The 21,602-nt window shown below is 37.4% G+C and overlaps 1 protein-coding gene across 2 annotated transcripts in view; it reads right to left on the reverse strand.

Annotated features, from left to right (window-relative positions):
- Positions 1–1,769: 1,769 nt before the first annotated feature.
- dpysl5a (dihydropyrimidinase like 5a) overlaps positions 1,770–21,602 on the reverse strand; it is a 20,304-nt gene continuing 471 nt past the window's right edge. The window contains exons 2-13 of one of the 2 annotated variants that reach the window (XM_016284827.1): positions 17,938–18,206; positions 8,679–8,837; positions 8,356–8,535; positions 8,029–8,097; positions 7,776–7,820; positions 6,474–6,549; positions 6,197–6,353; positions 5,940–6,081; positions 3,871–4,013; positions 3,560–3,767; positions 3,302–3,470; positions 1,770–3,035 (exon numbers count right to left, since the gene is read on the reverse strand). In XM_016284827.1, coding sequence (XP_016140313.1) covers positions 2,950–3,035; positions 3,302–3,470; positions 3,560–3,767; positions 3,871–4,013; positions 5,940–6,081; positions 6,197–6,353; positions 6,474–6,549; positions 7,776–7,820; positions 8,029–8,097; positions 8,356–8,535; positions 8,679–8,837; positions 17,938–18,198 — 1,695 coding nt within the window. In that variant the 5' untranslated portion in view covers positions 18,199–18,206 and the 3' untranslated portion in view covers positions 1,770–2,949. Of the gene's footprint in view, positions 3,036–3,301; positions 3,471–3,559; positions 3,768–3,870; positions 4,014–5,939; positions 6,082–6,196; positions 6,354–6,473; positions 6,550–7,775; positions 7,821–8,028; positions 8,098–8,355; positions 8,536–8,678; positions 8,838–14,882; positions 15,146–17,937; positions 18,207–21,602 lie in introns of those variants that run through there. The other variant, XM_016284826.1, reaches the window with a different exon arrangement.

Consider the following 21,602-nt stretch of genomic DNA (forward strand, 5'->3'; position numbering starts at 1 on the left):
TAGTGTGTGAGGCACTGGTGAATGTTTGGCATTTCGTTTGGTTGTGTTTGAAAAAGGAAATCAAGATACTTCCTGTTAGGTTTTTGTGTGTTACATAGAGAATTGTGTGTTGTGTTTTGCAAAAAAAAGTGTTTTATGAAATTGAAAACTGAGTCAAAGGCCGAGAATTAGTAGTTTTGCAGATTTGGTGTGGTGGTTCTGGTGTTAAGAGTGTCAGGTTTCAGAAATTGTGTGACAAGTAAAGATTTTGTGTGTAAGCAGTTGAAAAAACTGTAAAAGAAATATATTAAAATGACTGAAATAACTTAACTTACTACTAATGAATTATAGTTATTTAATAACATAATTATAAAGTGTATTTGGTAAATATTATAAGCATGTATATAAATATTCTATGTTGCATTTTATTCAATGATACATGCAGTCATGAGGTTGAAGGGAGTTTATTTGCACTTTTTCATGAGATAAACATGATACGTTAATACGTACAACTGTAGTGCATACACAGCTCATATAAAAAAATTGAAAAGCATACTGAAAATCCAGAATAAAAAAAAGACATGAATATTCAGCACCAACAGAAATGTTCTTGCCATTCTACTGCTTGTGTCACTGGAACATTGTACAGCTAAAGTTACTGTGGTCTCTACAGAAGGTCTTCAAGTGCTTAGACATACATGTACAAAAAGAACACATGCCTCAATTAGATGTCTGGTGTTTTTTAACAGGGTTGGTTAGTGTTGATCAGAAAACAAGGCAGAAATTTTCTGACTTGTTTTGGAACATGCAGATCAATAGTCACCAATGCACAGTGTTAAAGGGATAGTTCACCCAAAAATGAAAATTAGCCCATTATTTACTCACCCTCAAGCCATCCTAGGTGTATATGACTTCCTTCTTTCAGATGAATCCAACCGGAGTTATATTAAAAATTGACTTTGATCTTCCAAGCTGTTTAATGGCAGTCAGCGGGTGTTGCATGCATCAGTCCAAAAGAAGAGAAATAAAGCGCATCCATCCATAATAAAAAAGTGCCTCACACGGCTCCGGGGGGTGAACAAAGGCGTCCTGTAGCGAATCGATGCATTTTTGTAAGAAAAATATCCATATTCAAAACGTAATAATCACTTTAATCTAGCTTGTGCCAACAGTTGTACACAGAAGCTTGCAGCATGGCTGATGACGTAAGATGTCAGCGTTGCGCATGCGCCGGTGAGTCTCGTGAAAACCAACGTTTGTTAACAGGAGCAAAAGAAGCAAAGTTTCCTTACTTTAGCAAAGGAAAACCAGTCTCCTCTTGGCTTATATCGAAATCCTCCGACATTCTTCTTTACAAATCCACGTTTTGTACTTCTAATAAGTGACCGTTGTTTTGTTTTGATCTCTCCGCTGCGCTTCTGCGTTAGTCACTTCTGAGTGCACTTCACTTTTGCATGCGCAAAGCCGACCTCATACGTCATCAGCCCGGAGCTGCTTCCGTGTACAACAGTGAGCACAAGCTACATTAAAGTGATTATTACATTTTGAATACGGATATTTTTCTTACAAAAACGCATCGATTCGCTACAGGAGGACTTTGTTCAACCCCCGGAGCCGTGTGAGGCACTTTTTATTATAGATGGATGTGCTTTATTTCACTTCTTTTGGACTGATGCACTGCAACACCCGCTGACTGCCATTAAACAGCTTGGAAGATCAAAGTCAATTTTAATATAACTCCGACTGGATTCGTCTGAAAGAAGAAAGTCATATAGACCTAGGATGCTAGGAGGGTGAGTAATTCATGGGCTAATTTTCATTTTTGGGTGAAATAACCCTTTAATGTTCAGTGAACAACTGATGGAATTCAACTGTCGTTACAGTTCAGTGTTCGGCTAACAGTTAATTCTAGAATAGACATAAAGCTACACTGCAAAAATGATGCTATTGTTATGAAGAATAACTCGTGTGTGACTTGTAGACTTAGCGGATAAAAAGAAAATCTGGTCAGCGAAAAATGAAAGATCAATACATTTTTAGATTAGTTACACAGCTAAATTTGATATGTAACATTGTAAACAATGTTATTCTAAATTCACATTTTAGAAGGTCAGGTACATGTGCTTCTAAACGACATTGGGAAAATTGAAATGCTTCTTATAAATTACTTTTTTGAATGTATAAGCAATACAAGTGACCTGTGTCATGAACTAAAACAGAGATATGACAGAGAAACAATCAAATATCTTGTATTGCCTTTAAATTTTGAGTGTTAAAAATAAGATAATAAAAATAAGAACAAATATTAACACCTCGACACAAAGCAAAAGTTGGTTTGTACCTGCTGTCAGAAAGTGTTGCCAATTGGTCACTGTAAGAGTTGTAAGTGTAGAGAGGCAGAGTGCTAAAGTGTAACTCCAGAGATAAACACTGAGGTAAATGTATAGTCATCTGCCAACACATTAAAACAGTTAAAATATTAAATAACTTTACAATGGTTCACATTTTCAAGCCATGACCAAATACACAAACTAATAACATTCCCATTCTTAAACAACTTTGCAGTCGCTATCTTTAAAATGGGTTAAACGGCAGCTTACGTAAAACGTACTGTTGTGAATGTGGTAACAAAAACAATTAGTAAAAGGATCTGTCATTTATTTAGCACTACAACAGTGTTGCATTTGAACACATCCTTCACTATTTCATTTGACTGAATATGAAGGACAAAACACCCTGTAACATTTTGGATTACCAAATCTCTTACAACTATTTCCAACGTATACCTTGTTTTCCAATTTCCACACAAATATATTTTCCCCCTCGTGTACACACACATACAGTATATATATATAAAAAACACAGGAATTTAGTTGCAGGTGATTCAAATGAAATAATTTTCATCAGATGTGAGGTTGTCAAAAATGTAGGTGTTCAGTTGCACACTTGCGCAATTGTTGATCCGAAATGTTACCAGATTCCACTAGAACGACCACCGGGTGGTGCCAGAATCCTCGCGGACGCCCTCTTTGGAACATTTTCATCAATTTGGGTACCTAGCAAAAAATAAAGACTGTTGAGCAACACAGGTTACATAAACTGTAATTGTAAATAAACACATTTACATAGTTTATAAATTCATGTATTTTTCACTCACATTATATATTTCTATATTATTTTAAAATTTAGATTTACACAATTTTATATTAATTATATATATATATATATATATATATATATATATATATATATATATACACATATATATATATATATATACACAGTGGGTACGGAAAGTATTCATTAATGCAGACTACTGTACCAGACAAACTAAAGCTGGACTCATGTAGGTCTCTCATTCCCCCGTGGCGCGTGCAGGGTCGTGGGTTCATGTCCCCATCTGAAGGGCCCACTTCCTTTTTCCCTGAATTCTGCACTGCAGCTACATCTCCAGTGTAGGGCGCACGCTCCACCCCCTTGAGTGCTTGACACTGAGAGAAGAGGGTCACAAACAAACAGTTTGTGCGATACACTGTAATAAAAACATGATCTACTGGAGTGAGAGTTGTGCTTTGAGTACCTTCTCCCGCTGCACCATTTTCTTGTAGAGGTAGTCTGAAAAGGTTCGGAGAGGGTAGAACTTTCCTGAGCCCTCAGCACAGGTGAAGATGCCATTTTCATAGACCACACGACCGCGGCTGATGGTTACCAGAGGGACGCCGTGACAGCGTAGGTTCTCGTACAGATTTACATCTCCACCCTGCCATTGAGTGCTCACAGAGATGGTCCTACGGACACACAAAACCATTTCATTTTATTTTACAATACTTGCTATATGAAATGTGTTTTAAATTCTCAGCTGATTTGAATTGAATTCATTATTTTGGAGACCTTGTTGATTCTGGATCCCAGACGACCACATCAGCATCGGCTCCAGGGATGATCCTGCCCTTCCTGGGGTAAAGGTTGTATATCTTTGCAGCATTGGAGCTTGTGACAGCAACAAAACGATTCTCATCCATCTTGCCTCCAACCTATTAAGAAAGATAGATAGAATGAGCTAAAAAAGTTTTTTATTCTTGATGCATCTGTCATTTCCTGTTCTCCATGATTTTTGTCTTTGTTGTGGTTTGAGCAGCAAGTTAACTGTCTATAATATGTTATATATACTTTGTTATATTATTATTAATACAACATAGTTATGTAATTCATTACTTTTGTTATATATTATTTATATACACTACCATTCAAAGGTTTGGGGTCAGAAAGATTTTTTAAAAGGAATTAATCATTTTATTCTGCAAGGATGCATTAAATTGATTAAAAGTGACAATAAACACACTTGTTACAAAATAAATATTCAAATAAATGCTGTTCTTTTGAACCTTCTATTCGTCAAAGAACCCTGAAAAAATGCAGCACGGTTTCAAAAAAATACCAACTGTTTTAGGTTTGAAACTAAAGACTCAATTAATCAATTAATTAGTTAATCAATTAATTAAGGAATCAATTAATTAGGTTTTTAAAAATTAGGTTTAAAAAATATACTAACTTAAAAAATATTAACATATAAAACAGTAATTTTAAATGATAATAATATTTCACAATATTACTGTTTGTACTGTATTTTTTATTACATAAAGGCATCAAAATAATTATAAGAGACTTCTTTTATTTAACATTAAAAAATCTTCAAATGTTTGAACAGTGCTGTAATATTGATACTTACTGGCACCCTCACATTGTTGCATAACCTTTTTGGATCCATCCAAGTCACATAATGTACCTAATATTCATGAGCTACACTTCCAGCATACTAACTGCAAGTATTAATGATTATCATGTGAATATTAACTGTATTACATGACTTTCATCCATTAAACCTGCCAAATTCAAGACTAAGGGCCCTATTTTAACGATCTAAGTGCATGGTCTGAAGCACAAGGTGCAGGTGCACTTAGGGCGTGTCCGAATTTGCTAGTTTAATGACGGGAAAGACGGTCGGCATGTCCAGCGCATGGTCTAAAAGGGTTGTCCCTATTCTCTTAATGAGTAATGGGTGTGTTTTGGGCATAACGTTCAATAAACCAATCAGAATCTCATCTCCCATTCTCTTTAAGAGCCAGTTGCGCTCGCGCCACGGCGAATTCGCTATTTACACGGTGGAATTTGCAAACGCGTCTCCAGAGAAGAAACAGAGCTGCTCATGCGTGAGCAAATAGGAAGCCTAATTCTGATATATACAGTGACTATCCATTATGACATGTAGGCATTTTTATATTTATGTAGCCTACACAATAATAATCTTTTACATTGTAATCCCTTAAATGCACGCCCCTGTGTGTGTAATAAGCCCATGAGCGCACAAATGCATTTTCTATTTAAACAACATGGCGCAGGACGTGAAAATGATAACTGCGTCGGGCTGAAACTAGTAAAAAACACTTGCGTCGCACCTGGCGTGGGTGTATGATAGGGCCCTAAGTTCTAGGTTGTATGATAATTTGCATATAATCCATACTTTAAATTATCATAAAAATTTGTATTATAAAAAGTATTATAAGTATTTAAAAAATGTACATTATAGTGGTCTTGATGGTGTACCATTTTCAAAGTATTCATTCATGCATGAATTTTAGCCTAATATTGCCCACAACCATTAAGGAAGGGGTTTACAATAATTCTGTCAACTGTGAGACAGCTGCATCATACACTAAGTAATAATTCAATTAATTACTAGTTTTTCATTAATCAAATTTTCATCAAAATGTATTTAAAGTTAATCATCAAAGTAGGTGAAAGTCAGGTAACAAATAAATATTCATGGTATTCATTAATGTTCACACCTGGTTGGTGTTAATTTGTTTATATTTATTCAAACAATCAGAAGTGTTCAATGGAATTCCTACAGGTCTTTTAGTTGCAGCATCAAACTTTTGGCTATATTAACTGAAACATACCACTCCCCGCTCCCAAATAACACTCATGCGGTCCTGCACCCCAGAAACACCGTGAGGGATTTTAGTGAAGTCGTCTTTGCCCATCGCCTTCTGTTTAGTGGTGAAGGGTCGGTGGTCCGATGTCACGACGTTCAGAGTGTCACTGCATCACAGTGAAAAGGCTTTTATGTGACTGTACAGATATGACTAAATGAAAATATTCATGCAGATCAATTGTCACTAAATGAAACTACTCAGTATACGGTCAATCCACTTACTTTCCCAGAAGGCCGAGCAGGTAATTGGGTGTGTTGGGGTCGAGTCTGAGTGGTGGCACAGTGACGAAAGCAGCTGCATGGGCCCAGTCCTGGTGGTAGTACTGCAGCCCGTTTAAGACAGCATGAGCAGTGGTCGTCTCTCCATGCACCACTTTCCCTGTCGACCGATCACGTTTCAGTATTCGGAGTCACATTATGTCATTTTCTGGTGAAGATTCAGGTGTCATATTTTAAAGTGACTGTGAATTGGCCTTGAGTGACATTGCCTGGCTCTTACCCTGCATTTTAGCGGATGCTAAAACATCCCCTGCTGACATGCTGGACACATTCACAAGATATATGGGACAGTGGGCCTAAGAGACAAAAAACAGAAACAATGCTGATCACATTTAAAGTCCTTAAAAGCAATTAATCTGCAACTGATGTGTATATTTCAAAACTGGGTCAACATGTCAATCATGCTGCTATCTTGACACTCTGTTTACACTACATATGAAATATACTGTATGTCTATTATGCTTCAGCTGTGAAATAACAGTAAAGGAAGGGTCTCAAAGTACATTTTTGTTCAAAAGTTTTCAACATAAATAATAATAATATTTAAAGGTTTTAAAAGAAGTCTTATTTATTATTATTTATATTAAAACAGTAATTACAACTTAAAATTATTTTTCTATTTGAATATATTTTTAAACATAATTTATTAATGTGATGTCAAAAGTTGAATTTTCAGCAGCCATTACTCCAGTCTTCAGTGTCACAGGATCCTTCAGAAATCATTATAATATGCTGATTTGGTGCAATTTCTTATTATTAACCATGTTAAAATATAATACATATTTTCAGGATTGTTTGATGAATATAAAGTTCAACAGCAGAAAATAAAAATATTTTGTAACATTATGTTGTTAATTCAATTAGTGATGAATTTAATGAAAAATTTCTCTATCAATTTATAATTAAAAAAAAACTGACACCAAACCTTTGAATGGTAGTGCATACATTAAAGCACTACAGTTAATTATACTGTATGTTTCAATTAGGCCTGTCAAAATGAACACGCAATTACACATGCAATAATTAAATATGCTTAACAATGTTAATTATGTCAAATATCATTAATGCAGTTTTTCACTTTATCCACTTACACACTTACTGCCATTATTTCAGTCTGCTAACTTTAATCCCCCACTCTTACCATGTCAAACATGCAAAATGATTGTTAAGGTTTCTGATTGGCTCAAAAGTGTGGCCTTTTTTTTTTGCTGTTTACAACATTTATAGAGCTGTAGAAAAACTAATTACTCAATTAGAGCAGATCTGCAATAGGTTTTGAGTGTTTGCATTACCCATGTGTTTTCATTCTGAAATACAGAATCTGTAATATTTAACACTAAAACGCTCATGTGTAGAACTACTGATACAGCATCTTGCTTAGAAAAGGCCCAATTGTAATCACCCAAGTCCATGTTAGTATTTCAAAAAGCATCACTTCTGAACCAGTAACAGCAGTTTGGGCTGTCATTGGAGCTGTAAATAATGAACAAAATACATCAACACTCTTGTACATCATACTCACTCTGTTAGCGATGGTAATAGCTCGGTGGACGGCCTCTGCTTCCAGCTGCACATGGAAAATTCCCAAGGTAAGTAAGAAAACACAAAAGTCACCAGTGAAACCTAATGATGAACAGAGGCCTAAGAGTATTAATAATCCATGGAAATGCAATATGGAGACGGGAAAGACTAGGAGCTGGAGAGAGAGTGGTAGTGCGGCTAATATCTTAAAGGAAAACAATTTGATGGTCACAGGATTTGAATGGTTACTTTACCTCCTCAGGTCTGCTTATCTCAATGCCCTCCGGTCCACTAATACCCAGATCCAGTGCTTCTCTGGCACCCTAGTGTGAATAAATAAAGACATGCGATAACATGATAAATAACCACTATGCAGGAAGAAAGATGCCAACATTATTCAGCATCACATACACTACTGTTCTAAAAAAAGGTCAGTCATTTCACATAACGCCGATAACTATTGATAAAAATGAATAGTGCTGTTTCTAAAGTGTGAAGCTGCTGCCTGTATACAGCTCACTAGGTTTTGGAGCAGAACTTGTTTCTACATTATGGTTTTGCATCAGTTCCCTGATTTATACCTCCGCAACCAACTCTCCATTCTCTGCATGGACGCGGGCCACAGCACCGATGTCCTTACAGTTCTGCAGGGCCTGAAACAGCTCGCTGTCCCTCAGCATGTACATGTCCTTATATGCCATGAACATCTGGAAGGAGTTCACCCCTTTGTCCCGCACCAGCGTCTCCATTTGAGCCCTAACCTGTGATGACAAGACATGTCAAGTCACCTTTATTTCTAAACCACTTTATACAACACATATTGTGTCAAAGCAGCTTCACAGTGATAAACAGGAAAAGCACTGAATCAATTACGGAAACTCAACCATGGAGACACACTTTGTACCTTTGGTCCCCACCAGGTCACTCCCACATGAAGAGCGTAATCACAGCAGGCCTTGGCATCAGAGTGAAAGCGGCACTTTTCATAAGCGTCCAGCAATGATTCGTTCTTCTCTGGCAGCACATGACCAATCACCATAGTGGTGCCTCCAGCCAGTGCAGCCTAGAAATAAACAAACAACAGACTGACTGCTGAGGGATCCATACAGCATCAATACCAATCACTCGGTTTAATGGGCCAACAACAACATAACATAATACCAACATGCTCACAAAAGCTTTGCATGAAATACACAACAGCACTCAGAAAACATTAATCAAGGTTAAATTAGACTTGTATTTGAGAACTGTATTCAAAATGTATCTGGAAGAGATGCTAAGCCACTGTTTCATGATGTTCTGGGTAGTTGTCTATAGGCATTTATATGTGTTTCCATTTACATTTATTCATTCAGCAGACGCTTTTATCCAAAGTGACTTATATGATGCTCCTTTCATTATTATTGAGAACTTCTGATTTTTTTTCTAGGTCATTGCTGGAGTGATCCAGTAGTTGCTAGGGTGTGCACAATAATGAATATGGCACTGCTGATATAAACTCTTTGTATTTTAAATGTACAATAAGCACAATAATTGCAACATATGGTTGCGGTGTTAGAACGCCAGTTTTTGTCAGCCGTCAGACAATCTGAAACATAATCTGAAAATCACAATCTGAAAACATCTTATGAAGATGCAACCCATAGCACTGCATTATGACGCTTCAGATGGTCTGATAGCAGACAAAAGTAAATGATAAATGGATGAGAGATCATTACAAAAATGTGCATAAAATACACTGAACAGTACACAAGAACAGACCTCACTGGTTCTCGCATGTCACGCACACACATTTCTTTTTATTTTGGGTTTTAATGGTGGGTAAACACACTTGACACATTTGAGCATCTTCTTTTTCTTTCAACGGCGGTTGGCAAACCCACTTAAAAGAGCATACCGCCACCAACTGTATGACACTGGCATGACAGCTGACAAAAAAATAAGGATCAGGCTTAGGAGAGCCGATTCTGATCAGTTAAAAAAAATGCTTGATTGGCACCGATACCAATCATTGAGATCGGTTTGGGACATCCCTAGTGTTTATATGCTGTTCTAGTTATAACTAAGGCATTGCTATGGAGTTATGGGTGGTTTCTTGGGTGTTGCTGCTAGGATGTTCTTGTTTCTAGGTCTTTGCTAGGGTGATCTTAGTCTCACGTAGCCGGACCTTCAGACTGATGGCAGAAGGTCTGGGAACCTTGGCCGCTTTGAATGGCCAGGGCCCGTCCAAGAGGCCATATGATCGAGAGCTAAAGCAACCAATTACGTTTCGTTTTGTGCCGTGTCATGTTTAGGCACGTGACAATGTTCCTACAATAACAGACCGATGTGTAAAACTCTGACATATTTTAAAGATTCTATACTGCAAACTTTAAATATTTCACATACTTTTGAAAATCCAGCGTTTAGTTGATCCTGATAAGTGCTCATTGTCACAGTTGAGTCTGAGGCTGAGACTAGGGTGATCTGGTGGTTGCTAGGGAATTGCAAGGCTATATTCAAAGTGTTGTGCTGGTTGCTAGGGTGTTCAGATAATTTCTAGGTCATTACTAGGGTGTTCTGGTGGTTGCTAAGAAATTCTGAGGCTGCAGTGTTTCTTCTAGGTTTACAGCTTTTGGGGGGGGGGGGGGGGGGGACACAATAGCCTTACGATTTTTTTCCCCTCAGAAATTCTGTGTTGTGTATTTACATTTTTTAAGGCATACAACATTCATTTAATTTAACTTTTAAATAATGAATATTAAACTTTTTTTTTTATTTTGGAAAATAAAGGGGATTTAATATTACAATTAAAATATTGAAGAAACAGTGTATGATTATTCCTTAAAATAAGGTTTTAATAATTTTAGTAGTAGTAGTAGTATTACGTACATTCTACTGAACAACAGTAATATTTCTGCCGCAATGTCTTCAAGTTCACGCTTCAGTACGAGTAGTAAACAAAACCGCGCGTCTGCGCCATTCATTAACACACAAAATTCATATTTAAATAGTCATTTTGCGGCTTCATATTTACAAATACTAGTAGTGGGAGTGGGAGTGGGAGTGTGCTCACTTGTGTGTGCGCATCGGGGCGGAACTCCGCTGTGCGCGATACAGAGAGCGCGACCATGTCACGTAGAGACAGAAATGACATGACATCGTGTAAATAAGATAAATAACATAAGGCTATTTAGTTTGTTTAATAAAAGAACAAGGTATAGACCTGTTCTATAGAAAAGGTAACTTTAAATGACTTCTGTTGTGATCTGGTGCTATAAGAGAAAATAAAAGTAAATAAAATTAACTTGACCTTCAAGGGGGTCAAGTTAATTTTCAAGTTCAAGTTAAATTCAAGTTAAAAATGGCACCCTGCCAACGGGGTGCCATTGGGAGGGTGGGCTGCCCCCCTAATATAATGGCAGGGGAAACACTGGGCTGTTTTAAGGTGCTCTGGAGGTTTCTAGGGCTTTGCAGGCATTACTACGGTGTTCTGGTTGCTCCTGGGATGTTGTGATTAGAGCTGGGCGATATAGCTAAAAAAATTATCATGATATAATGTTCCATATAATTCGGTATCTGGTGGTTGCTGGGATGCTGGGATTGTTGCTGGGGAATTGCAAGGTTGTTTTAAAACTGTTTTTCTGATTAGGATGTACTGATTTTTTTAGCTGTTGCTACGGTGATCTGGTGGTTGCTAGGATGCTCTGATCATTGCTACAGTAGGATGTTCGGGTGGTTTCTAGGGCATTATGGGCATTACTAGGGTGTTCTGGTGGCTGCTGATCTGATCATTGCCAGTGCATTGCTAGGCTGATGTTAGGGTGTATCTCTCAGTATAAGCCAGGGGCGTTTCCTCCGAGGAGGCAAGGGAGGAAGTGTCTCCTCTCCTCAAATGTGGATGAGAAAATAATCGATATTACAAAAATAAAACAACGCAAATATGACTAAATTTGACATTAAAAGTCTAAAAGTCACTCGTTTTTATAAAGTAACACTGTCCAACAGCGACACCCGCAGGTAAAGTTACAGCCGGAGGCTTGCCTCCCTTCGGTCCATAGACTTTCTACAGAGACCCTAAAGCGTGCCGTGACTTTTCTGGAGGCTCATAGTGACGTGAGAGGAGGCAACGCCTCCGTCGCGCTATAATTGGATATGATCGGTTATGATTGGATGTGACTGGTTCGTGTGATAAATCCCGCCTCTTGTTTTCGTGCGAGCTCTCGGCCTGAATGAAAAGAATTATGCAGTTATTGACTAATTATAAAGTAAGTAAACAACTCTCCTGCTTAGATATCACTGCTTTGTGTCACATCAAAATGAAACATGAAATTACTTGAAAACGTGATGACTGTGTCAGTTTTTAGTGAGCATTCAGCTTGATGAAATGAAAGATGTATCTTCGTGCCTGTGACAAAGTTTACAGGGCTTTTATGATGATGATCCGAAAATAAGTTGACTATTAAAAAGAACAGCTGAACATCAGTTCACAAATAAAAAACGGAGTGTCTATTTACAAGTGCAAATAGCCCGCCTTGTTGGCAGAGGCTATTTACAGTAACTCTGCCCATGAACGTGTGATTACAAAGCATTACAAAAAACTATCGTCTAATAACAGCTCCAGTAAGCGCAGATGGTAAAGTACGTGTTGAAGTCATTGTAACGTAGTTTGTAGGTCGGGAAGAAGGAGGCCGGGACCGACGAACACTCAAAGAAAAGTTTAATAATAAAATAAACACAAACGAACGGCGGGGCGACTCCTCCGCTCCCTCACGGACGGCAGCCGTCCCTCCACATCCCAGGCGGCCGGCAGCGAGTTCGTCCACCCCCGGCAACTCACTCCAGCCCACCGCCTCGAACGTCCACGGCGGCAGACTGCTCCGCCATGCTCTATGGCACCGCGGACTCTGGCAGCGTGCCCCTCCTTCCTCCCGGGTTTCGGCACCAATGTAACATAGTTTGTAGATCGGGAAGAAGGAGGCGGGAATGGTGGACACTCAAAGAAAACTTTAATAATAAAATAAACACAAAATAGCGCGACAGCCCCTCGCGGACGACTGCCGCGCACAAACGAAACCAAAACACAAAATAAAGTCCAGGCCTGGTCCTCTGTTGTCATTCCCTGTCATCACTCCTCCTTTGTATCCTTCCGGAGCTCCTCCGTGAGACTCGAGACCGGTGAGTGGTGCAGGTGTCGCTCATTATCAATTACTCCACCGGCCTCGCTCCGATCCCACGGCTCTCGGCCCCGCCCCTCTCGTCACAGTCGTTTTTGACGCGATCGACCGGGGTTCGAATCGTGTTTTGCCAAACTTTTTTTTCTACTTTTTCAAATCAGATATCACGTTGTTGTTATTGTTATTATTGCATACTGTTTTATAATGTACTACAATACTGAGGTGCAGATAATTGCCACTATCTGCAATAAGTAGTATAAATAGCAGAAAATCCTGCTAGGTGTAAATATAATCTATAGCTATTTGCACTTAGTGTAAACATTAAGTGTAACAAGGACATGAATTATATATACAGTATATATATATATTCGGCCCCGCCCCTCTCGTCACAGTATATAACTGCCTCCTCATTTTATAACACCTCCGCACGGCACTGGTATAAGCCTATATGAGGGATGAGTTGTTGTTGTTTTTTGTTTTTTTGCACCTGTTTTAAGTCAAAGCCAGTGTGGATTATCCACCAAAAATGTTATACAATAACATTTAACATTCCTCATTTGTAAGTCGCTTTGGATAAAAGCATCTGCTAAATGACCCATGGGATTTATTTAGGCAGGGCTGCTGAAGCGAGTGCACCACTTCTTTTGAAGTATTTATAAAACAAGAACAAATGAATGTGACATTAAATGGTTGTTACATCACACATCATTTTAGTTCAGATCTTCCACTGTATGAAAACGCTTATCTGAAAAAACTCATATTGCATAAAATTCAGTCATACAATGCAAGGAAAATCAAAATACATTTTTGAAAAATGATTTAGGGTACAATACTCTAAGTAGTACTACCATACTAGTTACTTCTGAGGAGAAGAACTTATTGAGTTGTCGTGCGATACTAGGCCCCTGGCAGATGGTGGGAGGCCCCCAAGGTGTGGGGAGTCCGAAGTCAAAAAATCTATTGTTTGCTTCTACTTTTTCTCTATATGCCCCAACTGGAACCACGCTATTTCATCTTAGACGTGACAAAGCTGAAGCCTTAAGCCTTTTTAATAACCTCCCTAGTTCTTTTACATTCGATTTTACATACCTAATGTACATGACATACGGGGGAATATTAGATATTGTGGCCATGAGTTAAGAATTTGTTCCAACAACTTACTCATTTTTTACACCGTTTTTTCGTAAATTGCCACAATTTATCTCAATTAAAACAAGGAAACAAATTAATAAAACATAGCCACAAATGAATAAGTCTTAGTAACAAATTCTTACACAATATTTATTTTCTCTTGCTTGTCATGTGTGGTGCTCCATACTAATAAGACAATATAAAACATAATATTTTAGGGCTTTTGACTTTTTAGTGACATAATAATGATTTGATACTGACTAGGAAAAGAAAATGATTTCGAGGCAAGAAAGGATACGAGATTGGTATGTGGCGCAAACCCGATTCAATCCTAAATTTCCCACATGAGTAACGCTGACTGTACTCAAAGAATTTACTAACCACTAGGTCACAAATATGACACAGAAATAGGAAACTGGTGTATGATCAGATAAATGACTTTAAATCTGTATAAAATTAAACACTTATTTAAAATAATTAAATATTATTTTAGCTGGGAATCAAAATATTCATAACCACAGCAACAGTGTTTCAGTTAGGAGACATATCAGTCAACGTAAATCAGTATTTTACTTCTGTAATGTGACATAATTCCAAATGAAACAGGACACAAACTTGACTTGATTTTAACCATTGGGAATTGAATGAATTGAGAGAGGAGGGATTGAAAAATGAGGTCTTGATGATGTCAGCCAAATAAAAATGTTCAGAGGTGGAGCAAGATTTTCTTTAGAATAACATGGACTGATAAGTAATTCCTAGTATGACCAATAACATATTATGAATGTAAGTCAGTTCTGAATAAATTCTGACTTTCATACCTTGGTGCCGCTGTAGAAGTCATCCGCGGTGTTGGCGTTCATAAAGCTCTCGTTCAGGTGAACACTGGTGTCTAGGCCACCCGGAAGCACCAGCTTTCCTGTGGCATCTATAACCTTGGCCCCACCTGGGATCATCAGCTCCTTGCCCACTTGTTGGATAATGCCATTCTCGATGTACACATCCGCTTCTTGTGTGAAGTCATCGTTCACCACTTTACCTCCCTTTATAAGAATGCGCACCGTTGCTGAGCTGGAAGACATGGTTCAACCTACGAGAATCCAAAGACAGACTGTTTATAGAGATGTGTATTATATAACACTACAGGGTCTTTATAACCCAATCAGTCATTTTTTGAAAGAAATAATACCAATGATTAAGGACGCATTAAATTGATTAAAAATGACAGTACTTTTTTTCTATTTCAAATTAATGTTCTATTCAGCAATGATTCCTGAAAAATATATATTACGGTTTCCACAAAAATATAATGCAGCACAATTGCTTTCAACATTGCTAATAATAAGACATGTTTCTTAAACACCAAATCAGCAAATTAGAATGATTTCTGAAGGATCATGTGACACTGAAGACTGGAGTAATGATTGCCATCACAGGAATAGACTACATTTTAAAATATATTCAAATAGAAAACAGGTAGGCCTATTTTAAATTGTAATAATACTTCACAAAATAACAGTTTTTACCAGGGCCCAGTCTGTGACCAAAATGGTCGAATATGCAACCATGTTTTGAGAATGTGCGAGTTAAAATTTGACGTGGTCGCATTTGTGCGAGTCCTTGGTCTGCTCTGCTCCATACAGCGTGTGCTGCAGAGCCGCAGCACAGTGTATCAGGAGTCAGATTTCACAGATCACGTGAAGAGACTGATAGAGGTGCTTTCAGTCCGAGCGCTTCAGGTGTATCGCCACATCAGCACGAGCACAAAGGTGCCACAAAAATGACGTGAAAACAATGACGGATGGAGGATTTTGTTTTCAAGCGAAATATAAAAGTAAAGTAAAAGACCACTTCTTAAACCAGAGAAGGCGAATATGTTGGTTTTCTTGGGAAAAACATGCAAGCACTGTCACCGACAGCCAATTTAGTTTAAATAATCTTTTTGTTTTAATTTTGAAAAGGCCGTTATCTTTGCTGTTTAGCTCATGTTACGTTATGGAGGCTTTCTTTTAATTTTCGTATTTATTTGATTCCACTGTGTTTTCTAAACTTTCTGTAATTTATTAGTCGATATATATTACAGCATATGTGGTGTGGGCCATGCCTCATCTTATTTTTGTTAATAAACGTTATATATGCTAGTTTGTCATTGTACCGTTTTATTTTTTTATTTTTGTTCATTAAGAATAGCAATGAATCCATCTTTCAAGACAAATTTGTTTTAGTCTTAAAAAGTGAAAGGTGTAAAGGTGTAAACACAACAGAAAAGTATCTGTTCTTGTAAAACGTGACATTAAGATCGCAAATTCGAAGAGGTTTAAAAAGAGGTTAAAAGAGGAACTCCCGTTTACAAAATTCATATCATAAATAATACTGATGAAAAAGAATGGGTTGAATGTTAATCCCACATTTGTTACCATAACTATTAACTATGATTACGGAAAAAAATATTCATCAGCATGCATTGATTAATCTCATGTTGTAGCAAAACATTTTTTTAAAAGTGTTATTAAATCATGTGCTGGTGCAACCAACTGAGAAAGTTTGTCGCACCAGCGCGACCAGTGAAAAGAATGAGTCTAGAGACCTGTTTACTGTATTTTACCACACATATGTATATCATTTTAAAACAATTTTAGTTACTATAGAAATTTCCAGAAATGTTCCACTATATTGAGATTATAGTGACTGATACTTCCAGGTTTTCCATGACCATGGGAAGTGGGAACCCTGTTTATATAATAATATGCACCCCATACTTTTGGAATGACATCACATGTCTCAACAGACAGCTTGCAGCAATCCATTTTCCCACATTTGGGCTATGGAAACCAACTAAGTCCTTACTTGACGTCCAAACAGGATCAATCATTCATATCACAGCCCAAATGTTCCACAACATTAGTTTAAAGAGTTTGCAAAGCATTACGCCATTCAAGAATCTCACTTTAGCGGGTAAACTGACACCAACATGTGTGATTATCGTCAGCTTGGCATGATTAGTCACATTATCGACTCCAGCCTTTAACATGGTAATTACATGTGAACATGTTAATTATTCATGACACATTAAAGCAATTTCAGCACTGCAACAAACGTTCCAGTAATGTTGATTCAACAAAACCTCAACATCCAACACACTACAGAAACAGGGTGTGGAATTCATATTAAATGCTCAAAAATGATCCGAGCAATTCTGATCCAAATTTTCTAGCTTGCTTGTCATGTGTGGTGCTCCATACTAATAAGACAATATAAAACATAATATTTTAGGGCTTTTGACTTTTTAGTGACATAATAATGATTTGATACTGACTAGGAAAAGAAAATGATTTCGAGGCAAGAAAGGATACGAGATTGGTATGTGGCGCAAACCCGATTCAATCCTAAATTTCCCACATGAGTAACGCTGACTGTACTCAAAGAATTTACTAACCACTAGGTCACAAATATGACACAGAAATAGGAAACTGGTGTATGATCAGATAAATGACTTTAAATCTGTATAAAATTAAACACTTATTTAAAATAATTAAATATTATTTTAGCTGGGAATCAAAATATTCATAACCACAGCAACAGTGTTTCAGTTAGGAGACATATCAGTCAACGTAAATCAGTATTTTACTTCTGTAATGTGACATAATTCCAAATGAAACAGGACACAAACTTGACTTGATTTTAACCATTGGGAATTGAATGAATTGAGAGAGGAGGGATTGAAAAATGAGGTCTTGATGATGTCAGCCAAATAAAAATGTTCAGAGGTGGAGCAAGATTTTCTTTAGAATAACATGGACTGATAAGTAATTCCTAGTATGACCAATAACATATTATGAATGTAAGTCAGTTCTGAATAAATTCTGACTTTCATACCTTGGTGCCGCTGTAGAAGTCATCCGCGGTGTTGGCGTTCATAAAGCTCTCGTTCAGGTGAACACTGGTGTCTAGGCCACCCGGAAGCACCAGCTTTCCTGTGGCATCTATAACCTTGGCCCCACCTGGGATCATCAGCTCCTTGCCCACTTGTTGGATAATGCCATTCTCGATGTACACATCCGCTTCTTGTGTGAAGTCATCGTTCACCACTTTACCTCCCTTTATAAGAATGCGCACCGTTGCTGAGCTGGAAGACATGGTTCAACCTACGAGAATCCAAAGACAGACTGTTTATAGAGATGTGTATTATATAACACTACAGGGTCTTTATAACCCAATCAGTCATTTTTTGAAAGAAATAATACCAATGATTAAGGACGCATTAAATTGATTAAAAATGACAGTACTTTTTTTCTATTTCAAATTAATGTTCTATTCAGCAATGATTCCTGAAAAATATATATTACGGTTTCCACAAAAATATAATGCAGCACAATTGCTTTCAACATTGCTAATAATAAGACATGTTTCTTAAACACCAAATCAGCAAATTAGAATGATTTCTGAAGGATCATGTGACACTGAAGACTGGAGTAATGATTGCCATCACAGGAATAGACTACATTTTAAAATATATTCAAATAGAAAACAGGTAGGCCTATTTTAAATTGTAATAATACTTCACAAAATAACAGTTTTTACCAGGGCCCAGTCTGTGACCAAAATGGTCGAATATGCAACCATGTTTTGAGAATGTGCGAGTTAAAATTTGACGTGGTCGCATTTGTGCGAGTCCTTGGTCTGCTCTGCTCCATACAGCGTGTGCTGCAGAGCCGCAGCACAGTGTATCAGGAGTCAGATTTCACAGATCACGTGAAGAGACTGATAGAGGTGCTTTCAGTCCGAGCGCTTCAGGTGTATCGCCACATCAGCACGAGCACAAAGGTGCCACAAAAATGACGTGAAAACAATGACGGATGGAGGATTTTGTTTTCAAGCGAAATATAAAAGTAAAGTAAAAGACCACTTCTTAAACCAGAGAAGGCGAATATGTTGGTTTTCTTGGGAAAAACATGCAAGCACTGTCACCGACAGCCAATTTAGTTTAAATAATCTTTTTGTTTTAATTTTGAAAAGGCCGTTATCTTTGCTGTTTAGCTCATGTTACGTTATGGAGGCTTTCTTTTAATTTTCGTATTTATTTGATTCCACTGTGTTTTCTAAACTTTCTGTAATTTATTAGTCGATATATATTACAGCATATGTGGTGTGGGCCATGCCTCATCTTATTTTTGTTAATAAACGTTATATATGCTAGTTTGTCATTGTACCGTTTTATTTTTGTTGTGCTTTTCATTAAGAATAGCAATGAATCCATCTTTCAAGACAAATTTGTTTTAGTCTTAAAAAGTGAAAGGTGTAAAGATGTAAGCACAACAGAAAAGTATCTGTTCTTGTAAAACGTGACATTAAGATCGCAAATTCGAAGAGGTTTAAAAAGAGGTTAAAAGAGGAACTCCCGTTTACAAAATTCATATCATAAATAATACTGATGAAAAAGAATGGGTTGAATGTTAATCCCACATTTGTTACCATAACTATTAACTATGATTACGGAAAAAAATATTCATCAGCATGCATTGATTAATCTCATGTTGTAGCAAAACATTTTTTTAAAAGTGTTATTAAATCATGTGCTGGTGCAACCAACTGAGAAAGTTTGTCGCACCAGCGCGACCAGTGAAAAGAATGAGTCTAGAGACCTGTTTACTGTATTTTACCACACATATGTATATCATTTTAAAACAATTTTAGTTACTATAGAAATTTCCAGAAATGTTCCACTATATTGAGATTATAGTGACTGATACTTCCAGGTTTTCCATGACCATGGGAAGTGGGAACCCTGTTTATATAATAATATGCACCCCATACTTTTGGAATGACATCACATGTCTCAACAGACAGCTTGCAGCAATCCATTTTCCCACATTTGGGCTATGGAAACCAACTAAGTCCTTACTTGACGTCCAAACAGGATCAATCATTCATATCACAGCCCAAATGTTCCACAACATTAGTTTAAAGAGTTTGCAAAGCATTACGCCATTCAAGAATCTCACTTTAGCGGGTAAACTGACACCAACATGTGTGATTATCGTCAGCTTGGCATGATTAGTCACATTATCGACTCCAGCCTTTAACATGGTAATTACATGTGAACATGTTAATTATTCATGACACATTAAAGCAATTTCAGCACTGCAACAAACGTTCCAGTAATGTTGATTCAACAAAACCTCAACATCCAACACACTACAGAAACAGGGTGTGGAATTCATATTAAATGCTCAAAAATGATCCGAGCAATTCTGATCCAAATTTTCTAGCGCTGCATGTGCAGGGATGTGGGATTGTTAGCAGGGAATATATGTAGGCTAGCAGCTGTTTCTGTACATTCCCTGTAGCACAGCACTTCCTTATGATCTAATCCCAAGTGAAAGCGTGCATGCAAGTCTATGCTGCAAAGTGAGTCGGGGGCAGGTGGGTGCGGCATATTCACTGTATGGCACTGCCCAGGGTTCCCCCCACCCCCCTGTTCTGAGCCCCTGATGGTGAATGGCGTGTGTGTATGTGAGCAAGGGGGGGCTACTATGGAGCTGGAGAATAAGGGTGTGTCCTCAGACATCCTACTATAAAAAGAAACAGTACGGTGCATGAGCTACATCTGTCCTGTCCTCACAACACAGCCCGAAGAAAAATTATTGGAGCATTTGTTCCTCGCCATGACTCATGGAGGCCTTCCTCAGGAATGAATGACCCACTTTTGAACCGTGCCATATTCCATGAGATCCAGATGGCACTCTTCTAGGTAGCATGAAGTACATGAACACTTCAGCTCTTTCTTGTGGAAACAACTTCCATATCATTATTCCATCTCATTAATCCTTATTATTTAATTAAATAATTATAATAATTCTACTTTTAATTTTAAATACATTTACTTCATTTTAAATTGAATAAATAATATTTAAAATGATATATTGTTTTAGACAATAAATGTACATTTAAAATAATATTTACATGATACTAAATCAAATATTAATTGTGCCAATGGGGAAAATAAATGGAATGGGAAAACAGGAAGAATTGGTGCAATATATGTAATATACATCATTTCAAATATTATTTTAAATTGCATACAGATATTTTAAATTGTATACTGTATTACACAATTGATATAATTTAAAATATTTTACAATTTATTTATTATATTATATTATTTACATTTTTATGCTGAAATGTTCATTGCAGTCAAATTAAAGGAATGACTACGTATATATTATTTCTGAATTTTCATGCTAGAATACTTTTAGTTTGCAAAGCATGCATGCAGTCACGTGAAGTGTAAACATGACTTCAAGAGGTATTTTATGACCATGTACACATGCACATTTGTGCAGTGCAGTGCATCAGTAATGTCTTCTGATATGTAGATTGCATGGACGAGGCTGAAGATGATGGTGATGATGATGATGCAGACTCATCCCATTTGGACCATATCGAGGGTGTCACACAAAGGGGCGACCAAGCCCTTACTCTACACAACACATTCAATATGTCTCAAGGCATCAAGAAATGCCAACGTGCGTTGGTTTTTC

Source organism: Sinocyclocheilus grahami, unplaced genomic scaffold (assembly GCF_001515645.1).
Source record: "Sinocyclocheilus grahami isolate Dianchi unplaced genomic scaffold, SAMN03320097.WGS_v1.1 scaffold189.1, whole genome shotgun sequence".
NCBI lineage: Eukaryota > Metazoa > Chordata > Actinopteri > Cypriniformes > Cyprinidae > Sinocyclocheilus > Sinocyclocheilus grahami.